Source organism: Puccinia triticina, chromosome 15A, assembly GCF_026914185.1.
Source record: "Puccinia triticina chromosome 15A, complete sequence".
Taxonomy (NCBI): domain Eukaryota; kingdom Fungi; phylum Basidiomycota; class Pucciniomycetes; order Pucciniales; family Pucciniaceae; genus Puccinia; species Puccinia triticina.
Genome location: NC_070572.1, coordinates 905,564 through 922,411, shown reverse-complemented (window position 1 = coordinate 922,411; position 16,848 = coordinate 905,564). Strand labels below are relative to the sequence as shown.

Sequence of the window (16,848 nt, the reverse complement as noted above, 5' to 3'; positions counted from 1 at the left end):
CCTTTTCCTTTTCCGCACAGAACGCATCCACGCTGCGCCAGGATGGGCTCCGCTCCCATCGACTACCGCCTCGTGTTCTCGACTGTAAGCCCCTACCCATCCGAAGCCCACGCACGGCGAGCTGACCCGTCTGCCCATCCCCCAACAGTTCCGCCAGGACTACGGCCCGGTCGTCTTCACCCACTACGTCCTGGCCCCGCTGGGCATCGTCGTCCTGCTCGTCTTCGCCTACCTGACCGACCTGCTCATCGACCTGCTCCCCTTCACCTTCCCCTCCCAGGTACATCTGATTCCCCCCAAAAAAACCCCGCCCTCCCAGCGCTGACCTCTGCGGGCCCCAACGATGTGCAGGCTATCGCCATGATCCTGCTCTTCCTCCTCCTCCTCCTCCTCCACAGGTTCTCGCCCCACTTCCTGTTCCACCACGTCCACTCCTTCCTCCACCCCGCGGCCGACTTCCTGCTTGCATGCATGGGCCTCTTCTTCACCTCCTCCTTCATCCTGTGAGCCCCCCTTCCCCCCATAGCCTTCAAAAAAAAAGAGTACTGAAGTCTGTGTGTGGCAGGATCCCGCGGCGGGACGTGATGCCGGGGAAAGAGATCGGGCTGATCGCGGCGCTGTTCCTGCCGAGTCTGCTGGTCACCTGGGCGGCCACGGTGGTGCTGGTGAAGGCGCTGGCGTTCGTGTGGCCGCAGCGGACGGTCGACGAGCCGGAGGAAGACAACAACGCGGACGTGCTGTCGTCGGACGGCGGGTCGAGCCGGGCGAGCGAGGCCAGCGCGCGGCCGCGCAAGCCGCACAGCCGCCACTCCGGCGGCTCCCAACCGCAGGCCGAGGACGCCGGGCTGGCGTCCGCCGAGGCCGGCCGCTCCGCCCCCGCCTCAATCCACAGCGCCATCGAGGTCCGCGAGCCCCCCGCCCCGCCCGGAAACCCGCGCTTGGCGCTCGACAACACCCTCACCTTGATCGCCACCGAGCCCGTCGACGACGACAAGAAGAGCCTCGGGGAGGACGAGAAGGCGTGGCCGGAGCGCAGTCTGGCCAAGCTGAAGGACAAGCTGCGGCGCCAGCCGCGGCCGGATGGGCCGGCGGAGACGCGGGAGGCCCGGCTGGCGCGCAGGATGCAGGCCTGCTTCGACCCCGCCGTCTACCTCCTCGTCCTGCTCCTCGGCATCCCGCTGTTCTTCGCGCCCGGCGGCGAGCACCGCACGCTGCCCCTGTTCACGGGCGTCGTGGCGCTGGCCTGGCTGTTCAGCAGACGCGCCGTCTCGCCCGGCGCCCAGAAACTGCTCCACCCCATCCTCGTCACCAGCTTCATCACCGTCTTCGTCGTCTGGGGCTTCGGCAGGATTAAGGGCCTCACCCTCACCCAAGGTACCCTCTCGCCTTTCCCTCCCTCCCTCGCCTCTCCGCACCCTCACCCCCTCGCTTGTCTGTGTTTTTTTGTAGCTCTCAACCATTACTCGACCGGCGCCAACTACCTGATCCTCTTCCGGAGGAGCGAGGGCTGGGACGGCAGCTCGCCGAGCGCAGGGGACCTTCTCTCGAGCCTTCTCGTCGGCGGAATCGTGAGTGTGTTTCCCCAGAGAGTAGTCGCGGAGAGCAGGGCTGACGCGGGGAGCACAGGTGGCGCTGGCCTTCCCGATGTTCCGCTACCGCGCCGACCTGTACAACAACTTCTTCCGGCTCTTCGTCGTCGTCCTCCCCAACTGTGCGCTCTCGCTGCTGCTGTGGCCCTGGGTGGCCTCCCAGATGGGCATCGCGGGCGACCGGGCGATCACGTTTGCGGCCCGGTTCATGTCGACGCCGTTTGGGATCCAGTTCATCGTTGCGACGGGGGGAGACAACTCGCTAGTGGTGGTGCTGATCTGCATCACCGGGATCTTCGTGCGTGCCCCTCTTTCTCTCTCTTATAAGATCCAGGAATTGACGGTTATGGGTGGTGGGACAGGCGGTGATCGTGAGGGACCCGCTCTTCAGGCTCTGCCGGACCCGCACCACGCCCGGCTCCGACGAGTACTTCACGATCGGATGCACCATCGGCATCGTCGCCGCAGCCATCGGCACCTCCTCCCTCATGGCCTCCCACTCGCGCGCCGCAGCCACCTCCACCGTCACCTTCGTCGTCTACGGCCTCGCCCTCCTCGCCCTCGTCGCCGTCCCCGCCGTCGCCTCCTTCGTCGCCAAACTCGCCGGCCTCTGATCCCCTGCCCCCTCGTTTCCCGCTTCCTCTCTCACACTCCATAAAATCGGACTCTTCTATCCCCCTGCCTACCAACCCCCCCCGCGTCACGCAATAGTCGTCCCTCTAAGCCACCCACGTCCTCCGCCCCCGCCACCCGCACCATCGCTTAAAGCCCTGCCCATAGTGTCCATACCGGCCTCTGCTGTGTCCGGCCCGCCCATCCACACCACCCCCATACTTATCCCGCCGCACCGTCTATTAATGTCTGCTTATATATGTACACACACGTCCGAGCTCGTTCCCGCGGTGTCCCTTCCCGCCCGTCGGCCAAGTCAGCCAGCCTGCGCGAGGCGCAGACCGGCACGTTTGTACACTAGCGCCCGTCTGTGTGTGGCGTATCCCTCCGTGTGCGTTTTTCGTAAGCCGGGGAAGCTGTCGCTGCGTCGTTCCTGGTGCGTCATGCGTGCAGCTATCTGAGGACAAAAGATCGCGCTCGGGCGGCTGGGCCGGGCTGCGCGCAACCGCGCCTCCTGTGCGAGCCCCGGGGCGGCCGCCCCGCGAGAGCCCCACTGCAGCGCCCTGCTTGCGGCCGGAGAGAGCCCGGAAGGCTTCCCGCCCCCCCGCTGTTTTTTGGAGGACAACCCTCCCAGCCACCCGTGCCGCTGTCGTCGCTCGACTCGGCCCGGGGTGCAGAGGGCCGCGGCCCCCGCCTATCCGGGGTTTATATGCAAGAGAGAAGCACGGACGCGGCAGAGTGCCTCCGCGGGAGCCTCGGCGGGGAGAGCTGTGGCCCCGGGAGGAGATGTATTTGGGGCGGGGGCCGGAAGGCGACTGCGGACGAGGACGGCTGCCCTGTCTCCTTCTTTCCTTGTCCGGCAGCGCGCTCTCCGCTCTCCTGGCTCAGTGAGCCCTTCCCTGTAGCTTGGGCCCGGATGGAAATGGAAACCGGGAGCCAGGCCGCGGGGCCCGCATCGTGCTCCGGAAGTCCCTCCCTCCTGTGGGCGCAAGGCAACAACTGCTTTGTCACTCTACTGGGAGGAGGCAGGGGCGTTGTTCAGTCGGGCTTCCTGGCCAAAGGCTGTATATGTAGCGCTTCCGGGCTGCTTGGTTTTTTTTTGGAAAAAAGTGGGATGTTGCCATTAGCATTACACGCTTTGAATATGCAGTATTGTGTGGTGAGCAATTTCTTGGGGCATCATTCTAATTGCAGGGATGAAGTGTATAAGTAAGGAGTACGTGCGCGGTTGTTTGCGACAATGGAAATTCCTGGATTTTGGAAACACGGGTTGCCGCCAAAGACAGGTGTTTCTTAGTTGCGAATTAAGTGTTTTGCATTTGCCAAATGGAATGAGCTGATCTGTGTCTCCTCTCATGCACCCAGCGGTATTTCACCCGCCTCACCCTGAAACAAGGGGCCTGTGGCAAGTGGTAAATGACCCCGAGGGAGGTGGAAACACCCAAGTCTACGGCCTAGACCGTCTACAAAGGTAGTGGTGCTAAAATTAGTGATCTGTCACCGTTCCGAAGTATGTATGTTACTCCGTCTATGTAGGGGCACAAAACTGTGGACCCGGGCATGAAGGTGCACATGAAGCTATATGAAGCTCCTCACGATCCGCCCACCCGGCTTGCTAATCTAAACAAACCACAGTTTTTTCATAGCTCTATCCAATCCGGAGGGGGAGCAAGAAGACAAAGAATCTAGAACTATTTACTAGCACATCAGGATTATTAGCCCACCGAAATATGTTTTTCAAAGGTTTATTGGCCTCGCTATTACTAGTCTCTTATCTTTCTCAGGTTTTCGCCATGGACGATTGCTTTGGCATCAAATCCCCAAAGGTTCCCAAAAACCTATCAAGGAAGTTCAACAAGCCCTCGGGGTCATCCAGCAAAACAGGTGTGTCTTTGTTTTGCATTTTCCACGTCTTACCAAGCAAATCACCGTGCATGATGATTCCTTGCAACATACCTCCTGTCTAACCCCTCCTTGATCACTGATTTTAGTGTACTACCGAGCTATCCATGTGATACCATTACTGACATTTAGAAACACCAGATGATTTGCTTGAGCCGCTAGTTTCCTCAGAGTCACAGGCCAGAAAATCTCACCCCTCATCAGCAGACCAATCCAAAACAGCTTCCAACAAACGGGATGAGGAAGTTAGAGAACTCTCCTCTAATTTTCGCAGTGAGTGGGATGTTCCTATTGGCCAAACCCCTTTCATTGTCTGAAAATGGTCTGTAATCCTCGGTGGGCGGGATCCCTGATGAGTTTTCCTTTAGGCAATGCGGCTGCCTTGCGTTGGAAAGAGATTGAGGAAAAATATCTCGGCCCCCCAAAACCCTCATTTCCATATCGTCCTAAATCAACTGACAACGTGGAGGATCCGGAAAATGCGTGAGCTTGAAAACACACTGCGGAGAACGGCGTGTTGTGCGTACTAGAAAGACTCGGCCGGTGAATTTTTCTTGTTTGCGGAGGTGTGGCTCGCCCCCGCAAAAATCCCCCCTCACTCTTTCGAGTCAAATCCCCACTTCGCCCAATTTGTTTCATCTCTTCACCCACCCTATACTAATACCCGGGTAGAGGTGCCTATCCATACTCGCTTTCGGCCCATTTTGTGTGGTTAATTTTTTAGATTATCCTCTCGTAGTAATTAGATTCCCTTTCCCTTAATTTCGCCCATTCAAGGTGCTCATTGTTTACACACTAAGCGCAATGGCTGTTGTGTTGACCCTCGGGAATGGGATCATGAGTACAGGCGACTAATCATCCTAGGTAATCGTGAGGTCAATAAGATATCCACGGGCTTCATGGGAATAAAGATCACTATAGAATCGCAGCAGTTTCATTAAGTACATAGTGCAGAAGGCATGATAGAAATAATAGCAAGGCGATAAGTTGTACAAACATATAGTACCATCAAATCAAATGGGTGATGGTTCGGACTCGAAGTTGAATCAAGATGCACGATGAGAACCTCTTTCTGAAGCTTGATCAACACATATCAGAAACGTCGGCCGCGCTGACCCGGAAGAATCCCCATCTATCGGTATCTCCCTGAAAGCTCCAATGATAAAAGGGCGAAAACATCAGCTTCCGGATATCTCTGAGCAGAACATATCCCCCCAACTCATTCAATTCCCTCCAATTATTGTCAGACCCTTGAATAAAATCAGGCCCCTCATGAGTCAAAGGTAACATACATCGACTTTCAATTTTGCAGAGCAGCATAGCTTTTGGATCGTCTTTCCGGGGTGAGCATTGGCCAACAACTGACAGTCGTTATGTCTCCCGTTCCAATTCGAAGGTAGAACTACTCCGTCGCCAGCAAACAGACCACCCATGAACTGGTTTAGTAACGAGGAATGTTTGAGAGAGGGCGAGGGAGGAGAAGATGACTTACCGCCGACAGTATGTGTAGGCGGTGTAGTGGATTGGACAAGTGGGGGCTCGGCATTCAGACACAACGCTTGGGGTCTATCCTCCTCTAGACACAGGAACGGCGGCATTTTGGCGTCGTTTGGCGGCGGACCCTGCAGCATCAAGGCGACGCAAACGCGCAGGAAGGTGGCCGAATACATCGTTCCAAGGGTTTGGATCTTGAGGACTGAAGTGGGTGAGGATGACTGGGAAGGAGGGTGGTGAGAAATGGAGGAGGATGCTGGAGGGCCCGGCAGAAACGTTTTCGAGGAATCGAGACAGTTGATGCCACTTTTATCAGCAACTCAACTTGCTGAGGCAAGAAGCGGAGAACGTTGTGGGGCTGATGGAGACACTCGAAGTGCACGATTTCGTCCAGCTCCGATCCGACATTTACAAGTTGTAACCCACCTTCAGCAGGCTCCCTATGAAATTATTGGCCATACCAATTTCACCGGAGCGCTGGTGGTGGATACAGCCCAAGATGAAACTGCTGGCCCTTGTGTATGCGGCATGCCCGGTGCGTGATGACCAGTTGAGCTGGTTCACGGATGAGCAAACAACACTCCTGGCATGACCGGATGAACCCGCGTTGTTGAAAAGAGGATCAACAGGTATACCGTATGACCGCCGCCGAGCTTCATCGAATGACCCTCCTGACAACCACTGGTTGTGACTTGGAAGGGTGCCTGGACACAAGGCAGAAGCATGACCAAACTGCGTAGATTGCAAAAGGACAGAATAGGGGGTATCAAATATGAGAAATCCACATTTGGAAACCAGTTGATTGGCCAAAGATAAAATTCATTACCAATGGATCTCAAAATGGGGTATGTGAAGGGAAAACATGTTTTAAAAATGGTGGGTTTTTTCAAGCCAGTCAATTACATAATGGTGGATTTGGTCATATTTGATACCCCCTAATCTACATAGCCGGGAGAGAGTGGAAGCTCTCTCAGTAAGTACAACTCAGGGCCCTGCCAGGATGGCCACATGGCACAGGTACCCGCCACTAAAATCACAATTTGGTTTCCTGGATAACCAGGGTTTGGAAGCAAGCACTATGTACAGTGGGTCATCTAATGTTTTTTGCACCACATTTTTCAATGCAGAAGCTCAGCCCACAGCCTTTAAGTCATGAGATTGGCCACAGAGGTGGGAAAGAAGTTTCAAAAAATTATTTTGACCCGTGTGCATTTTGGGAGTTGGAAAATTAATTCTACTCTCCAGAATGGGAGTCAGAATTTTAATTTTTTTGATTTCACAAAAAATGACGGAAAATAAAGAAAAATTTATACCTCCGCACTGGGGCACCTAAAGCCCCCCAAAGTTTTACAGAGGCCATAAAGCACTCTGAATAGCACCTGATGAGCTTCACGGCATTGGCACACCCCAGGAAAGGGGGTGTGCTACTGTGGGTCTAATTTGGCTGATTTCCTACTAAGGAAATCCGTCAAAGCCTTAGCTACAGTGCCCCAAAGCCCCTCAAACTTTTACAGTGGGAATAAAAGCCTCTGAAAGGCAGATGGTGAACTTCTTGGCAGTAGGAAGCCCAAGGAAAGGGGTGTGCTACTGTAGGTCTCATTTGGCAGATTTCCTACTAAGGAATTCCGCCAAAGCCTTTGCCACAGTGCCCCAAAGTGAACCAAAGTTTCCAATCATGAAATACAATACTCTTTACCCAAATAGCTATCTGCAAGGCATTAGCACACCAGCATAAAATAATTTTGAGGCAGCTGGGGCTTTTGGTTGTATCTGCTACTAATTGCCTCTGCAACAGAAAAAAGTGCCTCCGCCACATTTAATAGTGCCTACACCACAGTTAATAGTGCTCCACCCACATTTATTAGTCCCTCTGTCAAAGTTAATAGTGTTCCCAGCACAGTCTGTGATGTAGGGTCAAACTCTTTGTTGTAAATCTTAGATATATCTCTTCAGCCAGTAGTAGTAATTTTGGACTATAACAAAAAGCAGAACAAATAAAAGAAATAAGATGAGTTTAAACAAAAGACAATCATAAAGAAGTAACAATTGAAATACCAACAGGATTTAGATGCTATCTATACTGAGAAACTGAATACAACACCAACAAGAACTTTGAAAAGCAAGAACAATGACTAGAACAACAAAACTAAAGAAACAATGGTTTTAGTGATTTTAATCATAAGAATGAAACACAATAGTAACTAGACCAATGCTGAGACTCCTAGTGTAGATTCTTGATTTAAACTCCTCCTGAAACGCAGTTGACTTCAGATTCTAGATCTAGTGTTGTTGATTCAAAATTGTTGATGAGTTAACGAATCCAAGTTGACAGTTTAGCATTTGCTTCTTCTTTGCCTGAGTGGTGAAACTCCTATACTCCGGCCTTCCTGAGTCTTGAGGGATTGAAGTGTGAGCGCGTCCCAACCGTGAATCAATGGTGAAGCGGAAAACGAGAAGGCAAGAGAAAAAACCTTTTCCAGCGCGAGCAAACTTCAAGATGTACTGACACGTGTACAGTGCCCAGAAGAAAGTTTTCATGAAATTTCTTTTGACAAGAACACATAAGAACCATGCCTGATAATTTCTGATTTATTAGGAGGATGGACAGAAAGGTTCCAAAAGAATGAATATAAGTAATGTTTTTGGAAAAAATAAGTGCATACTAGCTGAGAATATTTTTTTCATTAAATGATAATTTTGGAAAATCTTTAATACTATTCCAAAAAAATCATGAATAATCAGAATCAATAGACTGACATGTGACGTGAATGATAATAAATGAAAAAAATGAATCCCAAAATCCATCCTAAATTTTTGTGGGCAGTGAAAACACCTCAGACACTGTTTTTTTGTTACCTGCAGTGCAAATTTGCAATTTTTGAGGTACTTTCCCTGCCCACAAAAATTTAGGATGGATTTTGGGATTCATTTTTTTCATTTATTATCATTCACGTCACATGTCAGTCTATTGATTCTGATTATTCATGATTTTTTTGGAATAGTATTAAAGATTTTCCAAAATTATCATTTAATGAAAAAATATTTTCAGCTAGTATGCACTTATTTTTTCCAAAAACATTACTTATATTCATTCTTTTGGAACCTTTCTGTCTATCCTCCCAGTAAATCAGAAATTAGCAGGCATGGTTTGTATGTGTTCTTGTCAAAAGAAATTTCATGAAAACTTTCTTCTGGGCACTGTACATGTGATATTGAATATGCAAAAAACACAACTTCATCAAATTACCCTCAACACAGTCAATAGTGCGTCTGCCACAGTTAACAATGCTTCTGCCACATAACTGTGGCGGAGGCACTGTTAAATTTGAAGGAGGCACTATTAGCTGTGGCGGAGGCACTATTAACTGTGGCAGAGGCACTATTATCTGTTGCGGAGGCAATTAGTAGCAGATATGACCAAAAGCCCCAGCTGCCTCAAAAGTATTTATGCTGGTGTGTTACTGCCTTGCAGCTAAGCATTTGGGTACAAAGTATTTTATTTCATGATTGGAAACTTTGGGGCACTTTGTGTTGGAATATATGCTTCAAGCCCCATTTGAGTGGCCAAGCTATATGATCTAATATCCAAATATCACTAGTAAGACCAACCGTGTGTTTAGCTCAGTGGTATAAGAGCATCTCTCATGAATTATGGTGTTCAAAGTTGGTTTGCATAATTTTATGCATGCATAAATCATAAAATCTTTTTTGCAGGGGATATTACTGTCTGATTATGTAATACAAAATTTCCTCACCAAAATATTTTTATGATTTTATCCTTTATGCATGCATAAAATTAGGGTCAGCCTAAATGCACTCCAAAAAAATCCCAAAAGCACTCCAAAAGTGAGTGTATGGAGTGTGCACTCCAATGATTGTTGGAGTACAGACTAGAGTACTCCAAGTCAATTGGAGTGCAGAACCAGGGACTCAAGACTCTTTGGAGTGCACCACAAAGAACTCCAGTGGCCAGGAAATGTAATGAGTGCCCATGAGTCTCACTCCATCAGATTGGAGTGCATTCCCCCAGCACTCCATTCCTGATATTTCTCCTCCTCAAAAGGGGAGTGCAGTACTGTGCACTCCAGCCCTACAACTTCAACCGGGCTATGTACAAACACACCCCACTTGATCCTCCTGATATCCATGACCGGTACAGACCGGCATTGAGCGGATTAACATCTCCTCTCAATGACCGGTCTGTACCGGACCGCCGGTCATTGAGGGAAATCACACCTCTTGATGACTGGTCTGTGCCGGTCATCGAGGGGAGTAACATCTCTCGATGACCGGTCTGTACCGGTCACCGAGGGGACTCACACCTCTCGATGACCGGCGCGGACCGGTCACACCTCCCAATGACTGGCACAGACCGGTCATCGAGAGGACTCACACCTCGATGATCGGTCACACCGGTCATCAAGGCTAATAACACCTCCTCTCAATGACCGGTGATGACCGGTCATCGAGAGGGCTCACACCTCTCAATGATTGGTCAGTCCGGTCATCGAGGGTGATAACACCTCTCAATGACCAATCATCACCAGTAATCGAGGTGAGTCACATCCCTTGATGACCGGTCAGACCGGTCATCAAGGGGAATAACACCTCCTCTGGATGACCGGTGTGTACCAGTCATCGAGGGTAGGTGCCCCTCTCAATGACCAGTCGGTCTGACCGGTCATCAAGAGGAGGTGCTACTCCCCTTGGTGACCGGCACAGACCGGTCATCGAGGGGACTCACACCTCTCGATGACCGCCGGTCATCAAGAGGGCTCACACCAGCTCACACCACTCAATGACTGGTCAGACCGGTCATCAAGGGTAATAACACTCGATGACCGGTGATGACCGGTCATCGAGGTGAGTCACATCTCTCGATGACCGGTCTGTGCCGGTCATTGAGGGGAGTAACATCTCCTCTCAATGACCGGTCAGACCGACCGGTCATTGAGAGTAGCACCTCCCCTCGATGACTGGTACGCACCGGTCATTGAGAGGTGTTATTACCCTTGATGACCGGTCTGACCGGTCATCAAGAAATGTGACTCACCTCGATGACCGGTGATGACCGGTCATCAAGAGGTGTGAGTCCTCTCGATGACTGGTGGTGACCGGTCATCGAGAGGTGTGACCTCTGGATGACCGGTCTGTGCCGGTCATTGGGAGGTGTGAATGATGACCGGTCCGCGCCGGTCATTGAGAGGTGGGAGTCCCCTCGATGACCGGTAAAGACCGGTCATCAAGAGTAGCACCTCCCCTTGTTGACCGGTACACACCGTTCATCGAGAGATGTGACTGATGACCGGTCCGCGCCGGTCATCGAGAGGTATGAGTCCTCTGGATGACCGGTTGTGTGAGTCCCCTCAATGACCGGTCCAGACCGGTCATCAAGAGGTGTGATTGCTGTGGGCACTCCAAAAAAAAGGAGACTTGGAGTGCACCCCAATGCACTCCATTTGGTATTTGCTAGCTGGAGTGCAAAGCCAAAATCCTTCACTGAAAAGGTGGAGTGCTTGGGCTTGCACTCCATTTTTTTTGGAGTGCATCTAGCTGCACTCCCCTATTTTAGTCAATTTTGGAGTACCCAGTTGTGTACTCCAATAAACATGGAGTGCCCATCTGGGGACTCCATGTTTTGGGAGTACAAAATCAAAGCTGTGGAACTACTCAAGGGGGAGAATAGAGCTTGGAAGGGAAATGGATAGCAACACTAGTACTAATGTAAGCTATGCAAGGGTGCTGATGAGGCTGCCTTCCTGACTAATGCTGAGGGGATGAGAGTAACACTAAGAAAAAGAAGAAAAGGTGTGGCTGATTTCTGCTTGATCTTAGGAGCTAGTACTATGAGCTTTAACTACTGACTACTGAGGGTAAGAGAGTTGGAGGAGTGATGAGAGTGGGGAATGCAATGGCAGGGTTTAATGGCAAGGGGTTGATGAGAATGGGCACTTATAATTTCTGTATCTAAAATTATCTATAAATTCTGCATAAGGTACAAGTGAGGGGGGAAAGACAGTTCTTATATGAAGGAAGGATGAGCACAGACAATAAGGAGTTCTGGCTATGAGAATGAAGGTTGTACAAATGAGGAAGAGTGATGTGAACATAGTAACAGTATGTAATGATGAGCAATGCTGAAAGGGGAATGCTGGTTATGGGAATAAAAGAATGTACTAATGGGGAAGAGTGATGAGAACATAGTAACTACTTGTAATGATGAGCACTACTGAAAGAGGTAAGCACAGATCCAATGATGTAATGTGTACAATAGGCATAGTACATAATGAGAAATGTATGTAAAGGGTTTAGTATGTGAGAATAAATATGTAAAAGGAATTTACTGTAATGATTCAAGTAGGTTACTAATGAAATGAGTATTGTAACTAATGAAGAATGTAGGTTGTCTGTAAGTCTTATATCCTTATATAACTACTGAACCATTGAAGATAAGGGGGTACTATGTATGAGTGACTATAGGTGAAATTTGGCGTAGAATCTGAATATGCAATAATAATGAAGTATTTGTGAAGGGTTATGGGGGAAATGGGAAATGTAATGATGAATGTATGTAAAGAAAAGCAATAAAATACTACTTATGGTTTGGAATGGAGCACCACATCCTCCCCCAACTTATTGTCTGTCCCCAGGCAATGCACCAAAGAGAAGAGTGATCCAGAAAGAGTTGAAGAATGTTGAGTCCAAGAGTCCAAAGTTCCAAAGTCCAGTGTTCTTCCTCCAAAAGGTGAAATCCAAAGTCCTGAGTAGTAATCCAAATCCAAAGTCCAGTGTCCAAAGCCAATAGAATCCAAGTATAATCCAAGTCCAGTATATCTGAGTCCAAGGTATCCAAGTCCAATCCAAAGTCCAATAGTCCTATGTATCCAGAGTATCCATAGTCCAGTATCCAATCCAAAGAGTCCAGTATCCAAAAGAAGGTCCAATTATCAATGAGGGGTGAATGTTTAAGAAGATCTAACTCTGCTGAAGGCAATATCCTTGAGACAGACACATATTAGACTAATTTCCACTCTGAAGAATACAATAATTTTCCTGCCTAACTGAGGCCAATGGAAGAATGCAATGATTGATGATGAATGATGGGGTTGATAATTGTAGTTTCTGAAGGTTGTGAATGATTTGGGGTTGAATGGCTGAATTTCTGAGTATCTGAGTATATAATGTAGAGTTCTGTGAAGAGAATTTGAAGTCCAGGGAGGCTGATAAGCTGTCCAAAGAATATTCTTGCTCAAGTTGGGTGGCTTCTGAGCTGCAATGTGTTGGAAGAAATTGATTATAATGGTGAATGAATGAAAGGTTGGTTTGTTGGCTGAAGAATACCTAGAATACAGGGTGAAGATGATGATGGAGGAATGATTGATGTTCAGGAATTAATGAATGATGATTTTCCAGAAAGAATGATTTAGGATGATGATGATGATGGAGGAATTGAATGAATGACTGGATTATTGGATTTCTTCATGGAGGAGTCAATTGAGTTGGGGTTCAAAATAAATGATTGATGGCAGGGAATAATGATGGGTGCTTAGATTCCTTTCATGGAGGAGTGAATTATTGATGGATGAATGAATGATTATTTTTCAGAAAGAATGATTTAGGATGATGATCATGATGGAGGAATTCCATGAATTGCCTGGATGATTGGATTTCTTCATTTTGTCCAGACGGGGAATGGAACATGTGTTCATTGTGTGTAATGTCGAAAGAGGGGTCCTGTTGTCTGAGCGGGGGCTCCAAGCGGGAAACGCGCGTGCGGAACGTCAACAAAAAGAAAAGGAAATGGTCGACCCGTATCTTCGGAACGGCTCGATGAATTTTCTTGTAACCAAGCTCATTCGAAAGAGCCGATTCTCCAGATTAAAATGGTATATACTGATTATTTTTAAGGGTTGATTTTCGGTTGTGTAGGGCCGATTAAAGATCCAAGCGAAATCCGCGGGCGCGCATAGTAGTAACACCGCGTAAATATAAGGTAATATGTTTTTGGTATAACTTGGATTTCCGTCGATGAAAAGTTCTGATTCCGGGCTCATTCGAAAGGCAAGAAGGAGGAGATGAATGGAAAATCGAGCAATATTAAAGATTAATTCGGCCGATGGGCCGCCGTGGACGCTAAATGAAAGCTGTAAATGAGGCCGCGTAGATCCTAAAAAACTTCGAGCGCTTATAATTCCAAAACCGCTCGATAGAATCGGCTAAAACCAAATTCAGACGAAAGCCAGGATCGGAAAGGTGAAACTGGAAAGGTGTAATATGTATTTTGAGGTCGGCCTAATCGTTATTGAAACACTCCAAAGTTTCATTACAATTTCCGCAGTTTCCACCGCAAAGAAGTTGAAATCCAAGGGCTACATAATGAAATAAACCAAAGGTAACGCCGAGGGACTGCCCAAATGAACTCCTGCGTCTGAAAAGGGTGTTTAGATAAAATGATCGCGGTATTTACGCGCCAGGAGATATCGGAAAAGGGTAGATTAAACTGGGTCGAACACCAGAGTCAAAAATTAAAAGAATGAAAGAGAATCCGCGCCAAACGTCTTCGAAAGGTGAAGGCGTCCATGACGTCATAAAATGAAGAAGAATGAGTATCTATAAGGCCCCAGGTCATTGGCCAACGGAAAAGTTCCGTTATCGCATTCGATATCCGTAATGTTTGCCTCCAGCGCCACTTCCACGCCCTCATCGCCGAAAGGTATCATTGAAAACTCGATAGATTCTTCGTCCAATACGTCCATATCATCTTCGCAGCTTGACAAAGAGGCCGTCATTAGACCTTCCTACGAAATACCCTTTTCTATTCGCAGAGCGCACTCGTTCGTCGACAACATTCACGCGTACAACGCCGGTATGAGAGATTCTTTTAAACCTGAAGAAGTCGATGCCTTGCGCCACTATATCCAACAAGGACTCCTCGCCTTCGCTCGTGAGGACCTCGACGACCCGGTTGCCGCACGAAACGCACGCCTTAAATTGTATAGCCGGTTCCACGACGCTTTTACACATGTATGTTGAATGGATTCCGTATGTATATGAATAAGAATTTGAAAAGAAAGAAGATTGATTATAATACTGATATTTTTCCCTGTTTCTATTTTGATTTTTAGATGGATACTCATTCCATAATAGATGCCATGATAGAGGAAACTGAGGAGAGGAATGCCCTGGAATTATTAAGGATGAGGGACCAAGTGGAAGAGGAGGAAGATGGTTGGAGAGTAGAAGCAGAAATGGAGAGGATAAGAGCTGAGGGTAAGTTCTAATATATTCTATATTTTTTTTTTTTTATTCTTTATTGAAGACTTTTACTAATGTTATGCTTTAATTTTCTTTTTATGTCTTTTGATTTTTATTATTTTTTTTTTTTTAGATAAGGAGAAGGGAAAAGAGAAGGAGAAGGAGAAGGAGGGAAGTGAAATGGAAGAGGGTGATGTAGTGATAAAAGAAGAAGAGGTGAGCTTTTGATTTTATAATTAGTTATTTTATTTGAGAGTGTTTGAAAATGATTTTTATTGATTTTATTTCTGATTTGTTTATAGATTTTATTTTATTTTGTTTTTATGTTATTGTGTAAGAAGATGAGAAAGAGAAAAGAGAAGAGAAATGAATTGATTATTCCTTATTTATTGTTTTCACCTGGAGTGGTATTCCTTGACATGAGTTGCAGCAAACCTTCTGGCCAATTCTGTGCCATCCAATTCTTCCAAGATGTAAGATCCTCCTGGGTTTTGAGCTTTGATTCTGTAAGGACCATTCCATTTATTTTCAAAGAGCTTGCCAAATTGAGAGTCCAGAGATTTGTTATACACTACTACTAATTGACCTTTCTTTAGTGGCTGCCTTGATGTTTTCTTTTTGTTCCAATAATCCACAGAGTTTTTCCTGGAATCCATGAGCTGCTGGTGTGCTTGCTGCAAGATGGTATCCCTGTTTTCAAGCTGCTGAGTCCTAGCCAATAAAAGATCCTGAGTTGATTCTACCTTTGACCAATCCACTCCAAAGAAGGTTTCCAATTCTAAATCAATGGGTAAGATGGGGGGCTGTCCAAGAACTAGCTCATAAGGTGAGTAACCAGTTGATCTCTTGGTGGAAATTCTGTCTGCAAATAAAACTAAAGGTAAATAATTCCTCCACTTCTTTCCTTCTTTTCCACAGAGCTTGACCAAGGTATCCTTAATTGCCTGATGTCCTCTTTCTACCATACCATTTGCTTCAGGATAATAAGGGGTGGTGACTTTGATTTTGATTCCAGATTCCAGAAGGGATTTTTGAAATTGTTGTCCAAATTCAGAGCCTCCATCCACTGTGACTGACCAAGGGGCTCCATATCTGTAGATCCAGTTGTCCAAGAACCACTGAGAGATTTTCTTTGCCTGAATCTTTTCTAGTCCAACTGCCTCTACCCATCCAGAAAGGTCATCTCTTGCAATTACCAGGTACTTCCATTTGCCAGCTTTGATGTGAACTGTATCCAAACTGACTCTTCCAAAGATGGTTGCTGCTCCTGTAGGTTTCTTGGGTTCCATTGGCAATTTTGAACTCCTCTTCTGGCAAGCTTCACAAGACTGGACCCACTTGGTAACACCTCTCTTGAGACCTGGCCACCAAAATCTGAGTTTAATTCTTCTGTAGGTTTCAGCAATACCTCTGTGGCCTAAGGATTCATGAAGGGAATTGAGGATGGATTTCTGAGCTGAAGGAGAGGTGACTACTATCTGGGAGAATGGTTTGTTGATCCTGTGCAAGACTCCATTGGAAAGGAAAAAGTTGGCTGATTTGTGCAAAATTTGCTTCAATCCCAGGCTGCTGCATCCTGGAGGTTTGTTCATGGTTGAAAGGTATTCCTGGAGATGCTTCCAAATTCCTTGCTGCAAGTTACTTACCCCCTCCCCCAACTGAGCTGATGTCCCCAGAAGCAGGCCAAAAGAAGAATGTTTAGTTCCAAATCCAGGGTGAGGTTTGATCCAGGTTTCATCTTCATCAAAGCTAGGACAATCATCTTCATCAGAATCAGGGGGTCTTCTTGAAAGTCCATCAGGTAAGGTGAAAGTTTTTCCAGGAGTGTGAACAAGGTCATAGGAGAATAACTGAATAAATCCAATCCATCTGTTCATAGGGGCATTGGGAAGTGAAGGGTTGTTGATCATTCCAATAAGGCACTGGGCATCCACTCTGAGTTGAAAATGTTGACCCCACAGTTTGGTTTGAAGTTTCTTGAGGATCTTGGCAACAC

The 16,848-nt window shown here is 47.7% G+C and overlaps 2 protein-coding genes across 2 annotated transcripts; one reads left to right on the top strand and one right to left on the bottom strand.

Annotated features, from left to right (window-relative positions):
- Positions 1-42: 42 nt before the first annotated feature.
- On the top strand, positions 43-4,849 carry PtA15_15A108 (uncharacterized protein; the record flags this gene model as incomplete). Its single annotated transcript, XM_053163281.1, has 10 exons — positions 43-84; positions 149-280; positions 352-503; positions 566-1,344; positions 1,450-1,568; positions 1,627-1,887; positions 1,952-2,101; positions 2,518-2,549; positions 2,655-3,158; positions 4,828-4,849. 10 exons carry the CDS (start codon positions 43-45, stop codon positions 4,847-4,849), a joined length of 2,193 nt encoding a protein of 730 aa, XP_053027272.1.
- Positions 4,850-5,186: 337 nt separating this feature from the next.
- PtA15_15A107 (uncharacterized protein) lies at positions 5,187-5,773 on the bottom strand (the record flags this gene model as incomplete). The annotated part of the gene is made up of 3 exons (XM_053163280.1): positions 5,187-5,249; positions 5,396-5,505; positions 5,596-5,773. The coding sequence occupies 3 exons, from the start codon at positions 5,771-5,773 to the stop codon at positions 5,187-5,189; spliced, it is 351 nt and encodes a 116-aa protein (XP_053027271.1).
- Between the last annotated feature and the right edge of the window lie 11,075 nt (positions 5,774-16,848).